Source organism: Clytia hemisphaerica, unplaced genomic scaffold, assembly GCF_902728285.1.
Source record: "Clytia hemisphaerica strain Z4C2 unplaced genomic scaffold, Clytia hemisphaerica genome assembly, whole genome shotgun sequence".
Classification (NCBI taxonomy): Eukaryota; Metazoa; Cnidaria; class Hydrozoa; order Leptothecata; family Clytiidae; genus Clytia; species Clytia hemisphaerica.
Genome location: NW_027103917.1, coordinates 784639 through 805441, shown reverse-complemented (window position 1 = coordinate 805441; position 20803 = coordinate 784639). Strand labels below are relative to the sequence as shown.

The window sequence follows — 20803 nt, the reverse complement described above, 5'->3', positions numbered from 1 at the left end:
ATGGTGCAATGAGTTAGGTTTGAATTACGGATGTTTGACTCAAATGAGCAAGCTGTTTGATGCTGTTTACAAAGCAATCAAATTGAACAATCTGTGTGGTATTGGATCACTTGTTAAAGAAGGTGAAAAGAATTACAGATTGAAAGAGGTGAATGGAAACGAAAAAGATCTGCGTAATCACGATGACTTGGTTGAAAATGCTGAAGCACTACTCAAAGTAGCCTGTTAGACGAAAACCGCTTTTTTATCGCGATTTAACGTCTGTTACTTTTTGCCGTGGAATCGAATGTTCTTGGACGGGAAAGTCCGTCCAAGATTTTCTCTTCGGCGCAGCTCATTTTGCCGTGACTTTGGACAAGCTGCACTCCATCGCGTGTGCTTTTTTCGTTTTTTAAGAAGTCGCTGCATTGCTTCGATCGGTAAAGTTCAAATAGATTTTCGAACTTTCGAATTTTGTAATTCGAATTTTGTGATTCGAATTTTGAAATTTTTTTGAGAGAGAACCAAATCATTTGTTTTGAAAAGTTGAAACCGAACGAAAAAGAAACAGTATCAGTGGCGATGGAGGAGAAAAGAAGATGGAAATCCTTTTTTTGCATCAACAGCAGCAGAGTTGTTGGGTTATTTCCATAACAGGATTGAAGAATCCCGGAGACTGTAAACATTGAGAATGAAAATTATCAAATCAGATTAGATCCTATCCTACCTAGAACCATAAGTGCTGCAATCCAATGATGATTGAAGACGAACTTTTGTACTTTTTGTATGCTTTGGGATGGCAACGAATATCTTTTGGATATGGCATGAAACCTGGAAGAATTTATTTTGTTTATTCCTGGCCTATTCCAGTGGAAAGAAGAACTGTTTGTTTGTTATTGTTTTTATTGGCTGTTCGATGTGGTCTCTATCTGGTCGCTAGTTTGAAAATATTCCATTAATAAAATGATGGAAAGTAAATTGACATATGATTGAAAGTAAAGTGAAATTTGATTGTATTCGATTCGAAAGTTTGCTGGGAATGGAAATTAAAAACTTTCTTCACAGCTGTCTTCACCACCAGTGACATAGTATAGACAAGTCTTGACAATTCTGGACAATTGCCAAAACTTGACACTATTTTTATGATATTATTCTAGAATTTTTACATTTTAATGTGAATAGTTTGGTCCTGTATAATCAGTATAGTCATTGACATAGTTTTATTACAACTTTAGAACTTTGCTAAATTTTTTGGTAAATACATTATTAATGATATATTTCTATTATTTGTACCTCTTAATCCTGAAATTTCACGAGATCGACTCATTTCCATCAAATGATAGTCTTGGAATCCTCATTATTTTACATCCCTGTTTCAAAAACTGGCTATGGCTAGTGTTGAGAGTTTTCTTTTATTTGATTTTGGTTGCTTTTCTCTACAAGGAAGAAAACCTTTTGAAGAATTGGGATTATCTCATTACCTTTCTAAATTAAGAGCCTGTTGACAATACCATTAATTGGAGCTGCTTGAAGACTTTCGGAAACTTTTTTGCTTCTATAGTTCTTTCGTTATAATAGGGGTGTATCAAAATAATTTCAAAAAAAAACATTTTCAGCTCACCAAACTCCATCCCGATCCCGAGGATTCTTTTGTTTTGATTTTAATGCACGGAACTCAAAAATTGAGACTAGATTGAACATCAACGCACATCCTCTCCTACCTATTCGATTGTCCGTTCCAGTCTTTATTTTCGAGTTCCGTGTTTTCCCGCCCTTATGCACTCCGCACGGGATCGACGTCACCCTCCACCACAGTGCGATAACTTTCGACAAACGCTTCAAAGTGTAACTGACCATAAAACAAAGAAAAAATTTGGTTTGTGGGAAGGTACTGGCTATACTCAAAGTAATCATTGCCGGATATTTTCAAAACATTTGTGTTTGCAATGACCCTTGTTTTATCAACGCAGGCTATTCCATGCTGACCCCCTCAAATTACGGTCCCATGTCGACTCATCGTTCTGATTCGGTGAACTTATTGAAAGTCGTGCTCAACAATGATTCTACCCTAAAATATACAGGAGATATATCGAAGAACACTGCTGTCATTTTTCACTCACTCATAGAACCGGTGGAGAGACAAATCCTGATGAAAACAACGAGTCGCATCAAACCTGAATGGATTGAAGAGGTGTCAAGTGAACGGTGGCAAAAAAGTGTAAATTTCAAATTCGAGAATGGGGAAATCAAAAGCCTCCTTGAAAATCGATCACGAGAAAATATAGGTGACAGCATTTTGAGTAAAATGAAGAGAGAAGCTGTTGACGGCAAAACAAAGGAAATTTCTAAACTGAAGCACATCAAAATCGAATCCAACATTGCCATCAAAATTTCTTCGCACAGTTCAGAAGTCAAAGTATATGGTTCGAAGAAGGAGGTGGAACAAGCGTGGTGGAAGATCGAAGAAATGTTTGCAAAGTGTTATCGTGAGGTTTACAGCTCAGATCAAGTGCGAAATTATCCAAACAGGGAAGGAGCTGACAAAATATGCAAAATAAAGACATGTCTTGTCATCACGGAAGAGCCTGAGTTACCTCGCCCTGCAATCACACAGAACTTCGATGAATGGTATTCACAACGGCTTGTTTTGAATAATAAAGAACACAAGATTCAGGATACACAGATCGCTAAAATGTTGTCAACACTAAAAGAAGATCTACAAGATGATTTGAAAACATCATACGAAGAACCAAAGATCCTTTGCATATCAATTTCTCTGGTTAAGATCAAATTCAAGAGTACAGATTTGTCAAGAGAATACGAGAAGTTATTGAATGTCAACACATCGAGTGAGCAATACTCTCCCATTAAAAGGATACAAGAATTCTTTGAAGGAGACACGAAAGCCTTCTTGGACCAGGAGCTGGAGCTTCGTGTTAAGAATACTAATTTATACCCATCAGTACGAGAGCTCACTGAGTCATACCAAGACATAGAACTGGTGGTAGGACAAAAGAATGACCTTTTTCGTCTCAAGAAAGACAAAGAGAATCGTAAAGGAGGCAACTTTCAGAACAAACTAGACGAAGTCATCGCAAAGTTGAAAGAGCAAAAAGTACTAAGCTATTCTTTCTTTTACAGATTGTCGAGGTTTTCACTTTCATTTACAAAATTTAAATTTCTCCCAGATATTAAAGCTAATAAAAAAACAATTGAAAGTAACATTTTCTGAAGGCCAATTATTCAGGATTCTAGGATCTGAATTAATCCTGATGAGTAATTTATAAAAATGCATTTCTTCTTTCCTGGAGCTTCATTTTCTTTACTTTTTTAGGTATTTGGGAGTGAGATGATAGAGTTGACAGGCGGAGAATTCTTGGAAAGAGGAGAAAGGGCCTTCGTTTACTGGAAAATCAAAGAGATGATCAAAGAAGAAGACTTGCAACAAAAAGAGAACGTTATCGTGCATCACCGAAAGTATCCCTTGATGATGTTCGAAGTTTTCGGTGAATATGAAAAACGAATGAAAGTCGCGAACCAAATACACCGAAAAATCGAATCATTGAAGATACGACGAAAAAGCAAAGTTTTCAATGAGCACATTCCAATCCACAGTTCAAGATCTATGAAATTGATTCATCAGAAAATTCAAAGCTTACGTGAACAAAACCCAGATGTTCAAATTGCATTAAGGCTTGATGAACAAACAGAAAATAAGCATCTACCCAGCATTCATTTCATTTGCGAAGGTGATAACAAAAGGAGGAATATTGAAGCAGAAATTAAAACTTTACTACAAGATGGTTTACAACAAAAACAATTTGATTCAGATACACACCAATGTTGTCTTTGCTACCAGCATGTTGTTTTGCCCAAAACTGCAAATCAGAAATTCAAAGAACGAGAAGAAGTTAAACAAGCACAGAGCCAGAATGAACCAATGTATGGCGAGAAAAATTTATCACGTGACCCAGATGGGCGAATCAGAGAGAAGAGCGTTCGGATACAACATCAAGCGGGGAACGAAGGAAGACGACTAATCTTATGTGGTTGCATCGTGTGTAGAGAGTGCTTCGAATGGTACATCAACGAGTGTCTGGATATTCAGAAAGGTAGGTCGTTTATTTTGTTCTGACCTGGGATAGTTCAAACACTTAGAATGAAGAAACAATAGCGAAAATCGACTGTTGAAATGACGTGTCTGATTGTGGCTGACGAAACTGAATTGAAATTTACTTGCATCTGTCATGCATCCTAATTTGTGATAAAATAGAAAAATGGGAAGTTTTAGTTAGAAAAATATTAAGGTTTCTTTTTCCTTTTTTGAAAAAATGCTAACCGACAAGCGGACTGCATAAATTTGGGTTACTTTGACAATTAAAAACTTTTTTATCCAAAAAATGACTTCCAGCTTATGAGTTACTCTACATCATAGTGGCAAAGTTTTTGACATTGACAGTTCCTTTTTTTTAAATCATTTTTAGAGAAAAAGCTACATGACGACATAAAATGCCCAGGATGCAAAGGTGTAGTGATGATAAAAGATCTGGGGATGCTTGCATTTAGTGCAAAGGAAAAAATATGCGAAAAAATCTTGACTAATTATCTTCAAAGGCTTGTAATGGATGGAAAGGAGAAAATCGATGCGTGTGCAGTATGCAGAGCTATTTACGTCTTTGATATTGACGACAAAGGTATTTACCGATGCAGAAATAGTAAATGTCGATTGTTGTCGTGCAGTGTATGTAAAAAGCAAGTCATGGGCAATAACAAACTAGACTTTGAGCAACATCGTATATGCTGGGAATGAGTACTTTCAATCATTTCAAATTTCCATAACTTGTGCCCTAAAGGAAAAAATGGGTAATAAAAGAGGAGATCTCCGAAAACTATATCACCTGTAACTGGAAAGTAGGCTTTTTGGTTTGGTTCTACCTCTTGGCAGGCTTCTGCTCATCATCTAACAATATATACTTTTTTATAAGCAACTCAAATTTTCGGGTCAGCACTGGGGTTGCTTAGCATTCAAACTCATTTTCTGAAAAATTTGCTTTGACCAACTCTGATATGTTGTACTAAATTTATGATTATTGGGTCAAGGGCTATTGTCTGTCATAGTTAGATTATCCAAAAAGCTTTTACTTTATGAGATAGTGAAAAAAAAGCAAATTTGAGTATTCGAGCCTTAGAGACCTGTGTAGTGTTTCTTATAGAGTGTCTGCCAAAACTAAAGTCTGCTTACTTTTATGTTTGAAGAATACGTAACGATGGTAAGAGAAAGTACTCGGACATGTACTTTTAGTGCTTTTAGACAAACCTTTATTGAAATCGGCTTTCTGCTTATGACGAGCAATTTTTCTTTAAATTAGCAATTTTTCTCTAAATCTTTAATTTCTACTATTATTTTTATTAACATTTTTTATCGACCGCCTGAGGGCGGTGTTTTATAGGTATACAAGTTAAATCTCATATTTTTTTGAATTTGAAAATTTGACTCGCTTACCCCTGTAATTAGTACTAGTAATAACATGGTTTAGAGGGTAGGGCTATTTTGAAATGTTTTCAATGAAACGAGGGGTTATTAATCCAAAATCACCCGAGAAAACCATGTTATTCCGCGTTAATTATATGGTCAAAAAAGAATTGAAGAACAATCAATCGTTTTTTTTTTGTTTTTTTTTCGAAACTTATAAAAACATTCGAAACTATAAAAAACCTTTGATTGACACTCTTTATCTAGATTTGCTTAAAAATTGTGTGCGATATTTTGTTATAACCAATCAAAATGCTCTGAAGATATCGTACGATACTTTTCAACCAATAGAAATTCTTGTTTACATCAGGGCGATTACAAAAAAGCGGGGTTATTACGGATTTATCGCCCCGCTTGTCCCTTACAAATCTAAGCTAAATGTAATCAACCATATAATTACATTAGTTTGTAAAACATTTTGTCTGGATACTAGTGCGTATAAATATTTCGTAGGCTACATCTCTCTTCTCCATAGCTCAAATATTTTTTCTCGGGTCTGTAATTTAAACTATGATTTATGTGTTATGAGTATTAAAAAACATGGTGAACTTGAAGACCAAAAATAGCGACAAAAGAAGTGCATGAAAGTCTATTGTATGATAATATTATGTAATTATGTTACAGTTTTTTTGTTAATTCAGCTTTCTAACGTAATTTATTAAAGTATTAAATGACAGAGAACAGAAAATACATCAACAAATAACATATGCGCTACATTTAGCCAGAAGGAATGTTTTAATTCATTAGAGCTTATTCAATAATGCATATTGGGACTTTAATTTTATCTAGTGGGAATTTCCCTCAAACCGCAAGTAATTATTTAGCGTGAAGATTTCAAGATTTGAATTTAAACAGGCAAAAGCTTAAAGCGGGTTATTATTATTCGCTCATGTGTTTCACGATGTTTCTCAAGCCTTAGTTTCGCAGGTCCATCAGGACCATAACTGTCAATGACAAATGAGTAGGACCTATATATAAGCTGATGCCTAGTTGGAAACTGGAAAAATTCATTAGTGTATATCTAATGCGAATTTATAGAGAGTTCTTTCCAATAGCTTTTTCGGTGGGCAGTTGCAAACAGTGTGTTTGAAACACGCTGACCTAGTACTGTACTAAAGATCCCCAACGTGAAGTAGAAATAATCTTTTATGATAAATGAGATACTATTTTACAACTTAGTAGGGAAGATAGGAATTACAGTTGACGCAGGTTGACGCTCTCTAATTCAAAAGGGGATTGGATTACCGGGTGCGGCAGAAAAAACTTTGGACGTTTGGCGAGCCACTGAGGCCGAACAAAGTCTTGTTTAGACTCAAAACCATTTTTATTAGAAAGAGGATAGTCTAACTTAAATTTTGCGGTATAACTTTTTAAGTTTGGTCAAGTAGTTGTCAAGTTATAAGCTTTTGAAGTTAAAATTCACTTTTCGAAAAGTGTGAAAAACACGTAATAAAAGGGTATTAAATTAAGCATTTTTAAGCGTTTTCGATAAGAATTTATTTCAAATATTTCTAAAAACTGACTATTTACTAAAAACTGACTATGTTGTAAACGAAAACTGCTTTTAAAAGTATTTTAACAATTAATTATGTCGTAAAAGTCGTTAAATAAGTCAAATACTGAGCTATTTTTTCATTATTTGCATAAATTTAATACACCTTTTTTTACGTGTTTTTTACACTTTTCGAAAAGTGAATTTTGACTTCAAAAGCTTATAACTTGACAACTACTTGACCAAACTTAAAAAGTTATACTGCAAAATTTAAGTTAGACTATCCTCTTTCTAATAAAAATGGTTTTGAGTCTAAACAAGACTTTGTTCGGCCTCAGTGGCTCGCCAAACGTCCAAAGTTTTTTCTGCCGCACCCGGTATATTATCGAAAGGTGGTTCATAGCTCATCATGCATCGTAGGGTTGCGATGGTCCAATAAAGGTTTTCATATTTTTGAACCAAAACCAAAATCAAAACCCTTATCCGTCTTACCTTAGACTGTTAACCCCTTCCCTACCGAAAAATTTAATTTAATCTACTGATAAACAATTTGACATTTGTCTGAGAATGTCTAAGAATTCACTCCCATCGTTATAGAAATCTTCTTCCCAAGCTGGTCAAGAGTTTACCCCAACCTGTTTAAAAGAAACCTCTGCTCATTTAAATGAGAATACACCAAGACTGTTAGATACATAATCTATAAGTTTAATATACTTTTCTGAGTCTTTGAAAGGTGAGAGCTCTTCGCCATTCCATAGATCCGTACATGCGTCCAAAATCAGATCGCCAGAGCCTTGCGTGAACAGCTGACAGAGATCTAGATATTGAAAAGCATTAGTAAGATCGTACGAAAATATGGTTGACGTCAAATGCTCCGAGCTCCTAAAAATAAAAACCCTTAAAACCATGTTACGTCTAAAAAGAAAACAAGCAACATGCTGAATGGACCTACCTAATGATGAAAATAAGAAAAAAGTGACAATAATTGTACAAAAATTCAGAATGGAAAAATAAAGCTTGTGTGTTGAATAATGTAAAATGGTAAAAAGGAATTTCCCCAAATACGAAAATCACTTAAACCTTTCAGGCCCAAAAACCCTTTTAAGCTGTTTTTGGCCCAAATTTGCCCAAAAAATTTTCCTTAAAAATCTGGCTTTTTGGGCATTGCCATTTTGCATCATTGTGCAAAAATCTGAAAAAAATAATGAGTTAACTTTGAGAAAAGCTATATTTTCTTATTTGGTTAAAGGAAATTTCCCCAAAATACGAAAATCCGTTTTTTAAGGCGAATAAGAATTTTCCGGGAAAAACCACTTCAGCCATTCTTTAGAGAATTATGCCCTCCATCTTTGTACAAAAAAATCAGAAAAAAGTAATTACAGGATTTCGCACAAAGTCCAAAAAACCCTATTTTAGGCAGTTTTTGGCCCAAATTTGCCCAAATATATTTTTTTTAGAAAATCGGGCTCCGACACATTTCAGGCATTGCTATTTTGCATCACTGAGAAAAGCTGGTAACAGACAGACAGACGAACGGACGGACGGACGAACGGACATGGGTTAATTTATAGAACCTCCATCGGGGTACCCGGAGGTAGGTCCAAAAAAAGTTTTGAACATTGTTCATGGTATAGGCGGGTTCTTGATGTTGAAGAAATAGCATATCGAAGAGTGGGAGCTCATACCTGATGAACCATCAGAGAGGAGAGTTGAAATCATGTGAGGGATATGTTTCTCTTTGACGATCGATAAAAAGAAGTTTCGTGGTCCTTGCGAGTCTGAGGATGCATCCTATAAAATGAAAGAAGATACCATCATCATGGGTTTTTTGAAAACATACCAACGTTCGACGTTTTATGAAGGCCACTAACACTTACATTTAGAAGCTTCCCTTTTTCCATTTTATAAAACTCGCTATGATCTTAATCAAGTCTAATCAAAAGAAACAGCACAGTATAAACACAGCACTTACGATCTTCTTAAATGCTAATTTTCGTTGCTGCTTTTGGTAAAACTCCAACAATTTTTCGGGAACGCCAACTTTGTCAACAAATGAGCACATGCAGCTGCAACATAGAAAGACAGACAGATAGCATACATATTATGTTGGTATTCAGATACCTAAATGCTCATATCAATGAAACGAAGGAAAAAGACAAGGGATGGGAAGAGAAATGTGCAATTTTGACTTTTCTTAAGTTTATAAGAAGCTTTATTGGTCTACCGATAGATCTACAAAGTGTGATATTATAATTATGAACTGATAATTTTAAAAAGCTATCAAGGCAGATAAACCTTCTTCGGTGAGGGACGACATTGGAGTTACCAGCTAATGATAATTGTTGGAGAAAATCTTCTTCGCGTTTCGCTTTCAACGGGTACGTGCATGGCGAATTCAACAAAATGTTGGTGCTCTTAAAAAGTTTTTAAAATAAAAGGATTCGATATAATGACTTCTTTGATGACGTACTGAATTTTTAGACAACAATTGCATCAAAATAAAAATCATATGACGGTATGACTTGTTGAAAAGTTATAATCGATCTAATTTAGATTGTGATGTTTAAATAAATGAATTCTCTCATAATTGGAAGTACTTACTATGGTTCGGAGAAAAGACATTTGCTCCTTCCAATCAACGTCATCAAATTGAATACCCGACGGACACTACAAAAGATGGCGTTATAAAATGAAATTGGAAAAGTGAGGAAAAATTTAAGAGCCATTTTCTGTAAAAAATCAGTTTTGGATATTTTGCTCAAATACATTAAAATAACATCCTGTGAATTTTTTTTTGAAGAATCTTTTTTCGTTCCCAAGATATGGCCGCCTTTAAAATTTGGGCCAATTTGCCCAAAAAAGTGCACTTTTGATAAATCTTTGACTTTAAGAGCAATTTTAGACATGATCAAGCTTAAGATTCATTTCAAAACATATTTTCCTGGAAGAAATCCATGGGTACTTACCTGTTGGGGTCTGCTATTTCTGTCTCTGCGACCCTAATTTGCCCTAAAATTTTGATCAAGCTGGATGCCTGGTTGCTAGGGAAAAACAATGCGTTGCTAAGGGAAAAATTGATGACTTAAAAAGATTTTCGAAGATAAATTGTGCAAAAATGGTATTGGAGCACATGGGTTTGATTTTAGGATTGGGTAATATGGCCAAAACACTAACTAAAAATGGTTTGTTTCAGAGGTGAAACTTAGGGCCATGGCTTTAAAAGCTCATTGAAAATACTAAAAATTGAGCGAAAAGCTATGTTCAACCGCCATTTTAGGGCGTGGCCTTAAGTGTCACATGAAAATTTTAATTGAAAGTTAAAGATGACCATAAAGACTTCAGAAATATACAAAAATATCAATGTGACACTTGTGGCCAAGCCAGCTAATTGCTCTCAAAATCTATTCAAAATTAGAAATGTTGTGATTTCAGGCAATGATTTCTAGCCGTGGGGTCAAAAATTTTTTCTCAAAATGCCATTTTTTCAAAGTACCCATGGATTTCTTCCAGGAAAATATGTTTTGAAATGAATCTTAAGCTTGATCATGTCTAAAATTGCTCTTGAAGTCAAAGATTTATCAAAAGTGCACTTTTCTGGGCAAATTGGCCCAAATTTTAAAGGCCCATATCTTGGGAACGAAAGAGGATTTTTCAAAAAAATTTTTACAGGATGTTATTTTCATGTATTTGAGCAAAATATCCAAAAATTGGCAAAATCTGAGGATATCACTTCCTCGACCTGCCTGATTCTTACAGAAAATGGCTCTTAAGCATCTTAATTTTGGCCCAGTCTATGAAAGTTCAGATTAAAATCTTATAGGCTTTTTCAAAATGGACTCTAGAAAAAGAGAATATAAAATATAACTCTCTTGTGTATCATAAAAATTGGCTCCCCGATCGAGTAAATCTTCAATACAATTTCGGTGTGATGAAAAGTATTTACATTGACTACAGAGTAACTGAGAATTTATATAGATATTTTAAGCAAATTTCGTCAAAACTGCCAATTCTCAGGCCGACTACGTGTTTGTAAATTTTCAGTCTAAATCTTCATTGTATAAAACGTGTCGTGATGGAATGAGCATTATGATTAGAATGTACTCACACTTGAGTTATGTGACAGAGACATGATTTCGATGTCATTGAGAAGAACACAGTGGTGTTCACTTTCACCAGCGTTATCTGAAGAAAAGAAGAACAGTGGAGAAGCTCCACTTAAAAGTTAAGAAATAAATACAACGTAAATAAGATCCAATTTTGAAAGCTCAAAAGGAAAACTCAACTAAGAAGAACCACCAACTACAACCAACACCGATTCGTCAGTTCAAACCAAGAGTACTGCTACTTCCAATAAAGCAAAGCTTTGATAGATTTATGTAAATAATGGCTAGCTGGAATTTTCAACATCTCGTTCTCAAGTGTCTGTCGACATTTCCCGACCTTTAAAACTCCGACCGATGTTAATTCCCGTAGAGTCAAAAGTAGAATAAAATCAACGGCAGAAATTGCAGCTTGTTAAGCACCGTTAAATTATGGCCGTTGATAATCTAAGGGTCAATAAATACTCGCGCTCAACTTTAATTGCTAGAGGAAGCACACTTCCTTAGATTTAATCGACTGTAGGAAACATATAGAGCTGTTCATACCTCGCAGTTCAGGAGCCTGTTTGAAGGGTTGGATTTCAGTTTTGTCTTCTTCATCGCACAACAAGGAATCGACATGAACAAGATCGTCCATCTCTTCTGATCGCTTTACCTTTGAATGTTCTTTGAAGAAAAACAACTTCTCCGGTGTGGGTTGCGGGTAACATAATACGCCTTCTTTGTCAATACATGAAAAAGTCTACAATTGAAAAGAGATATTCAGCATGAAAGGTCAGTCAACATGAAACATATGACTGAATGGTCGTCTAGCATAATCAACAGGGACAGGAAATAAAATAAAGCCTCAAGAATCGTTAGACCTTCTCTAAAAGATGATTTTGCCTCTCCTTAATCTCCTAAAATTACACTGGTGGAACATCCCTTTTTTGGGCAATTTCTCTGCCCCCGCCGTCCATCGGTTAGCTTTTTGATTCTTTTCCTAAACCTCTAACCTTATTTGGTAGGACCCTAATTTTAATTAACATATATTTACAACTTGCTGTAAATTTTTGTTAGGGAAATTGAATCAAATGTGTCAAATAACTTATAGGTCAATCGCGATGAAAAAAAAATGATACAAAGAAAATGAATACTTTTGAAATGAGGATTATCAGATTTTCAACACAATCCTCCATATAATACTCCCTCAAGGCTACTTGCTTCAAACAAACACCCAATCTAGAGGGGAGGCGTTTAAAAGAAGGAAGCTTTTATTTGAGGGGGCGTTTAAAAAAAGGGGGCGTTTATTCGAAGTAATACGGAAATTCAAACAGAAAATAATGTTTTTGGATATTATTTCATCGCAAAATTTTAAAACAGAATTTTGTCTGTTTCTTATCCCAAATTAATTGCCCATTACTAGGATGTAGTACTTTTTTCAAAAAGGGGAGATTGACATTTTTTTGACGTTTATAATGTCGTTTTTTACCATCTTTATGGAATTAGTCTAGATTAGTCAAAGACATTATTCTAAAGTTTTATACAAATTATTCTCTTAAAATTCAAAAATCGACTTGAAATGGCCCTTAATTTGCTTTGAATCATAGCACAGACTTCGACATCCAATAGTGGTCAAGATATTTTTAGATATGAGTTATGCGATGCAATGAGCTTTAAAAATGTTTTGCTTAAATTTCTTAATTTCTAGATATCCTGAGACATATTAGAATTAAAAGGATAAAACTGATTTTCCTGCAAATAAGGGAAAATCCCTGCAATTCAGATGAAATTAGAACGTCATCAAAAGTAAATTTCAATTTGTGAGACATACAGTGATGGAGCCAACACTCTGAACAAGGTTGATAGTTCTGGGAACGTTGTGTGGCGAAGCGTTCATTGCAATATCTCGAAACACACCAAGTACTTCACCACAATGTAAATGTTGTAGCTGGATGTAAATAGAATGCAAAAAAAATGAGTTTATTGGTAGTAATGATCAATAAATCTGTCACATCAGTTTGATGTAAGAGGCTGTTGTCATCATTGTTTAGTTCATCAATCAAGGAAAGAGTAAGAGATATCTCATTGTGAAAATAAAAAGATGGATCGTGAAAAGCTTACTCTGACATCTTCTGAGTCATTACTTGTATCTGGAAGCTGCAAAGATAATAATAAACCAAATTAATACAAAATCACTATCAAAGGCGTTTGTCTCCCAAAAGTCAAAGAGTTATCATCGATTTTATTTTTAAATTGATCAAAAATAATTTCTTGACGAATCGAACATACAATAAATACCAATTCATTGTAAGTAAAGATCTATTAACAAAAAAACCTTTGTCGAGGACTTGAACAATGTGAGTAGTCTTGCACTTCCATAAAAACCAGTGAAAGTCCAAAGAAGGGGGTAAATTGTTGGAAGCAAGGGTAACAGCATGTAACACTAAAATAAATAGAAAGGAAATAATATATTGCATAAAAATGAAATAAAAATACGACCCAACTATGATCTGGTATAACTAGGTGAGGCGCAAGCTTGGTTTGCGTCGACGACAGTGAGGGCCATGCCCCCTGTTAGCCAAGCGTGGACTCTGAGAGTTTAATGTCATGAATGACCAAGTTCTTTTATTTGGGATTTTTAGCTTGGAAATTTTAAGATAAATTCGAAGAAAAAGAAAGATCAAATACATACTGGTTGTAAGAGAAATATTTCTAGCAAATGCGAGCGAGTGAGATGAGTGGTTTGCCATCTGACCAGATTCGTTACAACCATGAGAAGCTGCAAATGTATATTTAAGTTTCATGTTAAATTACATTGCTGTGCTTATAGATTTGCTTGACCAATGGCAAACAAAACTCCCTCCCCCAGTAATCAATATCAAGTTAAATTCAAAGTAGTTTCTTATCACCATGGAGCTACATTTGAGCACAATTCTTATTATCCTCAGGTTTTCCAAGTTTTTATACTGGGAGATCATTGAAAGAAATTGACAATTGCCGGTGATAAAGGACAAGTAAACTTCCATGTTTATTACGCAGATTAGAACTTTGGATAACTTTCAATTATTTCAAAGAGTAGACAAAGCCAGACAATATCTAATAAAAGAAGTAGAGAATTATTTACCAGTAGTATCCAAATAAAATATCTTTCCATGAAGTCAATGATGAGCCACGTGTGCTGGTTGGAAGTTGTGGGTTTCGTTGAGTTTGAGCTTTCTAAATAACACCTGAAACAGATGAAATTAATATCTTTTGGTATTTAGTTTTCTTGGTTCGGTAGTATGACTGTTGCAGTCATCTTAATTGGTTTCAATAACATTAAAAACTTACATCAATATATTTTTCAAGGGAGCCTCCACAACTTCGAATAATTCTCGTCCATGCATTGTCAGTACTGTTTTTTGTTGAGCAGGGCTTTGTAATTTGGGCATAAAAACATCTCCAGATTCTAATAACACTGGCTGTGCACCGTCCCTAGTACAAATCTGAAATAGGAAGAAGAGAAGACATAATATACAGATCATAGTATGTAAGTTAGATATTGAGAAACAGAGAATTTTAAAACTTACAATTACTACACTCTACGTAATGCTGTACTCATAGCGACGCAGGATATGATGATTGTTTCTTCAATAACCATAAGTCTAAATTATTAAAGCAGCTTACTTGTCTACAGGTGGCAGGAGATTTCCTACTTGGTCCAAGGAGCACAACATCACCTTCCACCAACAAGTTGAAGGGCAAATTTACAAGTCTACTATCTCTAATGGTCCAAACCAATGAAACAGAATTCAACTCTGGCAATGTCAAGTCAGGATACTGATCATTTGCAGACCATTCATTAGCATTGAAGCCTGGTGAATAGGAAGAAAGTTATAATGTAGACAATGTTTTTGGACAACAACATCTTAGAGAATTCAGAGGGAAAATCTCCTGAGTCAATTTAACGTATGCTACAAAAACCTGTCTTTATTAAAGGAAAAAGTTCTTACTAGTAGCCATTGTTGAGGAAATATCTCCAACAAGCCTTTCAATTTCTGTTTGCTGGAGATAGACTTCTCGCATTGAACAAAGGAAGGAGAGCAGTACCAATACCACAATGATAAAAAGTTCCAGGTAAACAGACTGCCTAAACGTCAAGAAAGTCAATTTCAAGTCTCATAAAATAGGCCCGTATATTTAGCAATTTAAAGAGGCTCTTAACTCACTTCATTCTTGCAATTAAAAAAGCGTCAAAATAAACCTTGGGCTATTTTTCCCAAATTTTTCTCAAACTACAACAATAATATCATACTCTTTTAAGCAGGGGGGGGGTCCATGTACAAAAAAGCGGCATGTATCATGGGGTGGGTGGGTGTTTTCAAAAGAAATTTGCTGTTTAGTACTTGTGTACTATACATGGGGGTGTCAGGGTCAAATTTCTGATTTGCTGTTTAGTATACGTGTACTATACAGGGGGTGTCAGGGTCAAATTTCGGATTTTCTGCTTAGTATTTGTGTACTAAAAAGCCAAAATCAAATCAAATTGTGATTTATTTTAGATTTTTGTCGAAAAAGGAAGAATAAAAAACTTGCCCCCAAGTCTTTTGGCTTAAAACTTTTATTTTATGAAGGGGTGTAGGGGTATATTTGGTAGTTTTATGGATAGTATATTGTACTATGTAAGGGGGGTGTTGGGGTATATTTGGCAGTTTGCTTGATAGTATATTGTATTATACAGGGGGTGTCAGGGTGTATTTGGGAGTTTGCTGGATAGTACTGGATAGTATATTGTAAAATATAGGGGGTGTTGGGGTGTTTTTGGGAGTTTGCTAGATAGTATTTTGTACATTTTGTACTATAGGGGTGGGTGGGTGTTTAAAATGGAAATTTGCTACAAAGTATTGATACATGCCGCTGTTTTGTATATGGACCCCCCCTGTTTTAAGTTATACACCACTTAATAACTTTAAATCGATTTGAACTTTTTTTTAATTTTAATGATGGCTTTTGCAAATCAAAATGCAATGTACCGGCTTCTAGTATAAAGCATTATAAAAGTTTGATATCCAAATCTCATAAAAAAGCAAAATGAAATTCACCTTGGTAATGTGCCATCGTTCAACGGAAGATAAAGCAAGATTAAAACAATGTCTAATATAGCTAGAATGGTACTGATCCAAGAGTACAAAGCATGTTTGCCATTTCTTGCTAAAATAATTTTAAGCAATGAGAAAAAAGACAATTTTCTCTGAAGAGAATTTTTCTCAACTTCATCTTGAATGATTTTTTGCAGTTGATCAAAAGCATATTGTGAGGTTACTCCATGTTGTAATAGCATTTCTAATGGAAAAAAAAAATTCAAACACTTTAAATGAGGCTTTACTTAACTCCTTTTTTGTTTTTGTCTCTTAATTTCTATCCACAATGCAAAAAGTTGCACGTAAGTTTAGTTTCCATTCCAATCTTTGATTGTAATTTTAGAGCAAAGAATTTCTGGGATAAAATCTCACCAAAAGAAGAACAAGAAACCTATTTTTTTTTGCACACACACAAGATAGAAAAATTGAGGGTAATGCAATCATTAGAAAATGTTTGTAACATAAATAGAAAATTTATTTCACAATTTGAAAAATATATGTAGATTCTAAACTAAAAATCCATCTAATTTGGAAATTTGTTGTACAAATTCTAATTATATCTGATATGTATAAACCATAATATAATTATCAAAAATAAACAAAGCAAAATAACAATGTACAGCTTGTAGAAAATCTAGCAACTTGAAATTTCTCCCCCCAAAAAGCCAGTTTTTGATGAAAAAAATAATTTTTCTATCAATTAATATTTCTATATCATGATGCCAAAACAATAACATCTAACAAAAACACCAACTTAATTTGATGCACTGTATCAGAAGTTTGAAACCTTCCTGCAAGTACAAAACTCAAGCATCCTTTATCAATTTATATACTTTCATCTTTTAAGGCCATTGAGGTAGTGTCTTTAATTGCAAGGGGTCAATTTCATTACCTTGATAAAATTTGAAATTTATTTGAAAACTAAATTTTGAGCAAAATTTTGAGCAAAATTTTGAGAATTAAAAAAACTAGCTTCAAAAATTCTACTACTGGTGCAATCTTCAGTTGGTTGGTTCATGGTTGCAGTATATTTAGATTTTATTAGAATTTTTTATAAATGTTATGAAAAAATAATAAAACACTGAATTACCTGAAGATGGTACCAGCATGAAACACCATGTAACTATTGAAAGTTGGTTCTTTATTTCATGATATTATTTTTACTAAAATATTTTATGAAATATGTTACTAGGAATATTATTAATAATATTATTTACAAAATATAAAAAAGCACCCTTTCCATCATGTAGATTTTTCACCAAACAATAAACCATACTGCAATTTGAACTTCTCAAGTTCTGCTTCTCTATGCACAGAGTCTGAAAGAAGCTTTTCAGTTTGCTTTTTACTTTCAACATGTGGAGATTTAAGACTGGAAATTTTATCATTGACTTCAGTCTTCAAATTTGAAACTTGTTTGTCATAAGAGGAAATAGTTTCTTTAAATTCTGTAACAAAGTCCTGAAAATGAGCTATTCTACTCGTAAAACCTTTGCATTCCTCTTGTAAATCTTTAGTTTCTTTACCAGATTCATCCATAGCTGTGTATCTTTGAGGGAACAATTTTTATTCTATTGAGGTATAATGAAAGGACCTTAGTAGTGTAAAAAAGTATGAAATAGCAACAGCTTATAAGAACATTATAACATAAGAGAATATAGGGTTTTCAAAGATTAACTGCTTATGGTTAAAAGAATGAAAAAATATGAACACATGTTATAAGTGCACACTCACTGCTCCCACACAAATTTGCTAACAGCAAGTCAAGCATCGTCATGGGGAGATAAGACTTGGAGGGGGCGACACTCGTAAACCTGTATGTACCTTTAGCTCTTATACTGTTATAAAATCAGGAAATTGTTGATACAAAAAAAAATTTTATATGATTAATTTTCAGTAGGATTGTCCAAGGATGCAAAAAAATAGCAAAAAAATCATAATATATATACTTAAAGGTTAAAAGTAAAAAATCTATACCCAACTAGTTCAATTGATTCGGTGTTCAATTCATTTTATTGACACCGCCTGGACATTTTGCATAATTTTGCTGATGTCATCAATATGTGCTTTTCGCTATGGATAACCCAACCTGAACCCAACCCAACCCAAATAGGCTGCCTACAGTCCTGACACTGGTCTGGTCCTTAGTATAAATACATAGGAGTTAGATAGAAACACTAGCTTGGCATGATGTCTTGGTGCAGTGGTAAAAATGGTGGGTTCCTGATCAATGGAGCTTTGTTATAGTGAGATAGAATCCTTCCATTAGCAATATTCCAGCTGGGCAATATATTTCAGAGAACTGTACACAAACACCAAGACTCTGGAAATAGCACTAAAACTTGTAAAAAAGTTAACTAACAAAGTCCAAAAATTGGGAAAAGAAGATAGAGAGAAGTACCAGGGTATGTCTCCCCTAACGAACGCAAATTCAAGCAAAAAAGTCTATAATTATCACAACAGCATAATTTCTTTTAATGATAACGTCATCGAATCCAGACGGTACTAATCGGACGTTCAATTGTGATGGAAGTAATCAATAATGATCAATAATAATCGAAGGTGACCACCTATCAATTTTGTTGGTGATTGAATAGTCACTTTACTCCAAATTATGACATTCTTTGACCATTTTCAATTTGTTCTATCATTTCGATTACTTTCGATCATATTGAATACCTTCAATTATATCTAATAAGTTTTCTCAAGCATGCAGCGCATCGGAACTTGAAACAGAGTTTATCTCACCCAATAAAAAAGTGGGATTCAGGCACACAAATCACTTTTGTTTTCTCTGACCAATCAGAATGGGTGACATGAGTTACTTTAGGAAACCCAGGACAAACGCTGACAAAATGGTGAGGTATACTGAATTCTCATGGCTGGCAGTTTAGACTTAAACTCCTATATCATGATTAGAAACTAGGTTAGCTACACCTAAAATTTGCCATATAAGAGGTGGGAGCTACTTGTTTTTCCCAACAGGCGGGGGGAGCTCTATCTTGGGGGGACCTGCATTAGTTTATGTGACTCTTGGGGCTAGATAACACTTCCTAAATATTTTTCTTAACTGTTGGTTTTTAATTTCTCTAAACCTTTATGTTTTCATGCAAAGTGTGATCTGATCCTTAAAATGCAAAAATGAAGACATTCTATTGCATTCTCTAAAAGTGCACACACATGTATGTAAATAGAGCTTTGTGAATGCCATAAATTTTTCCCCTATACTGGGAAAATACCCCTATATTAAAATTTTAATAGGCTGGGGGGACCTTGTTCTCAGGGGGGGCCTAAATTTGGCGGGGGGACCTAGAACCCCAGTCGGAGCCATGGGTTAGTCTTACCTCTTTTATTTGTCCCTTTGCAACAATACAATGCTGACAAGTTGACACAACACATTGACAAATTAATAATCCCTCTGAAAAGTTTATATTGAAATCTGTAACAAAAACGAAAGTAGTCTCTTCTACTGATTGCTTAGCAGCGCTGCTTCGCAGACTATTTATTAAATTTCCACAATGAGATTGCTGTATATCACACAGCCCCTTTATTTTGGCACCCCATACAGTATGGCCTCTTAGTGCCTTGCACAACGAACGACTGTAAAAATCTCACCCTTCATAAAACCTTTTTTATTTATTTCAATCTGTGGCTAGTTCAACACAGGTCACAGGTTAACAGGTCATAACACAGGTCAGAGGTTATACAAACTGCAGACCGGAAAAATGTAACGCACTTGTAATATATAATCTATAACATAAGTTCATTATATTTGAAATTATGATCAATATATGCAATGGGAATTTTGTATACAAAAAATGCTATTTTTAAATCAACCCCAAATATTGACAAAGTGACACTCATTTAGATTAGTTTAGACGTTTAGATTATAAACATAATGACGTCATCACAAAATATAAGGTGTGTACACCAATTCACAACAAAATATTTTTTCATGCTTAATAGGATGCTGATGGTGCAAGTGGATTCGAACATAGATTGACGTGCTCCAAGAGTTCTGTTTTAGAGATACAAAGATTGTGATTGTGATGTCATTTTTGTCACAAATACAAAGGGGATAAAAATAGTCAATTCTTGAATTTATAATACCCAAGGTGACGCAGGAGATATTATAATGGGATTATGATAAAGCGATTATAATAGCTATTTTCTGTCAGGGGACTCTGTTTAGAGATTAATATTTTTATTTAAACACGTGTACTTTATATACAACAACATATGTAACATACATATAACATCAAAAGGATAACTGATATTACATGTGTGATATAGGTGTAATATATAATACAAGTATTATAGGTCCGTGTTATACACAGCACATAATGCGAAAGCCTGTGGTAAGCATGTGGATACTTTGACCTTTAAAAAGGTTCTAGATCAATAAAACACCTGATTTGCATGATATTTTTGATAAAAACAATTTCAAACGTTTCTTTCGTATTTTACAGTAATTAGAGTTGACCTGTGTTATGACCTGTTGACCTATGATCCTAAGATGTAGACTATTTCTCATCTTTAATTCTCTGAAGAAAGCCAAAATTTGATGCAAGAGTTAGATTGTCAACAAAGTGCCGTA

General features: G+C 34.4%; 2 protein-coding genes across 2 annotated transcripts in view; one reads left to right on the top strand and one right to left on the bottom strand.

Annotated features, from left to right (window-relative positions):
- Positions 1–16407, bottom strand: part of LOC136809337 (endoplasmic reticulum magnesium-transporting P-type ATPase-like) — a 33409-nt gene extending 17002 nt beyond the window's left edge. Inside the window, exons 1-16 of the mRNA XM_067065858.1 lie at positions 16168–16407; positions 15079–15215; positions 14753–14940; positions 14417–14571; positions 14211–14313; positions 13779–13865; positions 13422–13529; positions 13208–13243; positions 12918–13034; positions 11651–11846; positions 11110–11186; positions 9606–9671; positions 9300–9418; positions 8977–9070; positions 8690–8795; positions 7719–7821 (exon numbers count right to left, since the gene is read on the bottom strand). Coding sequence (XP_066921959.1) covers positions 7719–7821; positions 8690–8795; positions 8977–9070; positions 9300–9418; positions 9606–9671; positions 11110–11186; positions 11651–11846; positions 12918–13034; positions 13208–13243; positions 13422–13529; positions 13779–13865; positions 14211–14313; positions 14417–14571; positions 14753–14940; positions 15079–15215; positions 16168–16406 — 1931 coding nt within the window. The 5' untranslated portion in view covers position 16407. The remainder of the gene's footprint in view (positions 1–7718; positions 7822–8689; positions 8796–8976; positions 9071–9299; positions 9419–9605; positions 9672–11109; positions 11187–11650; positions 11847–12917; positions 13035–13207; positions 13244–13421; positions 13530–13778; positions 13866–14210; positions 14314–14416; positions 14572–14752; positions 14941–15078; positions 15216–16167) is intronic.
- On the top strand, positions 1878–4868 carry LOC136809340 (uncharacterized). Its single transcript, XM_067065860.1, has 3 exons — positions 1878–3094; positions 3314–4091; positions 4464–4868. The coding sequence occupies exons 1-3, from the start codon at positions 1958–1960 to the stop codon at positions 4787–4789; spliced, it is 2241 nt and encodes a 746-aa protein (XP_066921961.1). The 5' UTR covers positions 1878–1957; the 3' UTR covers positions 4790–4868.
- Positions 16408–20803: the final 4396 nt, after the last annotated feature.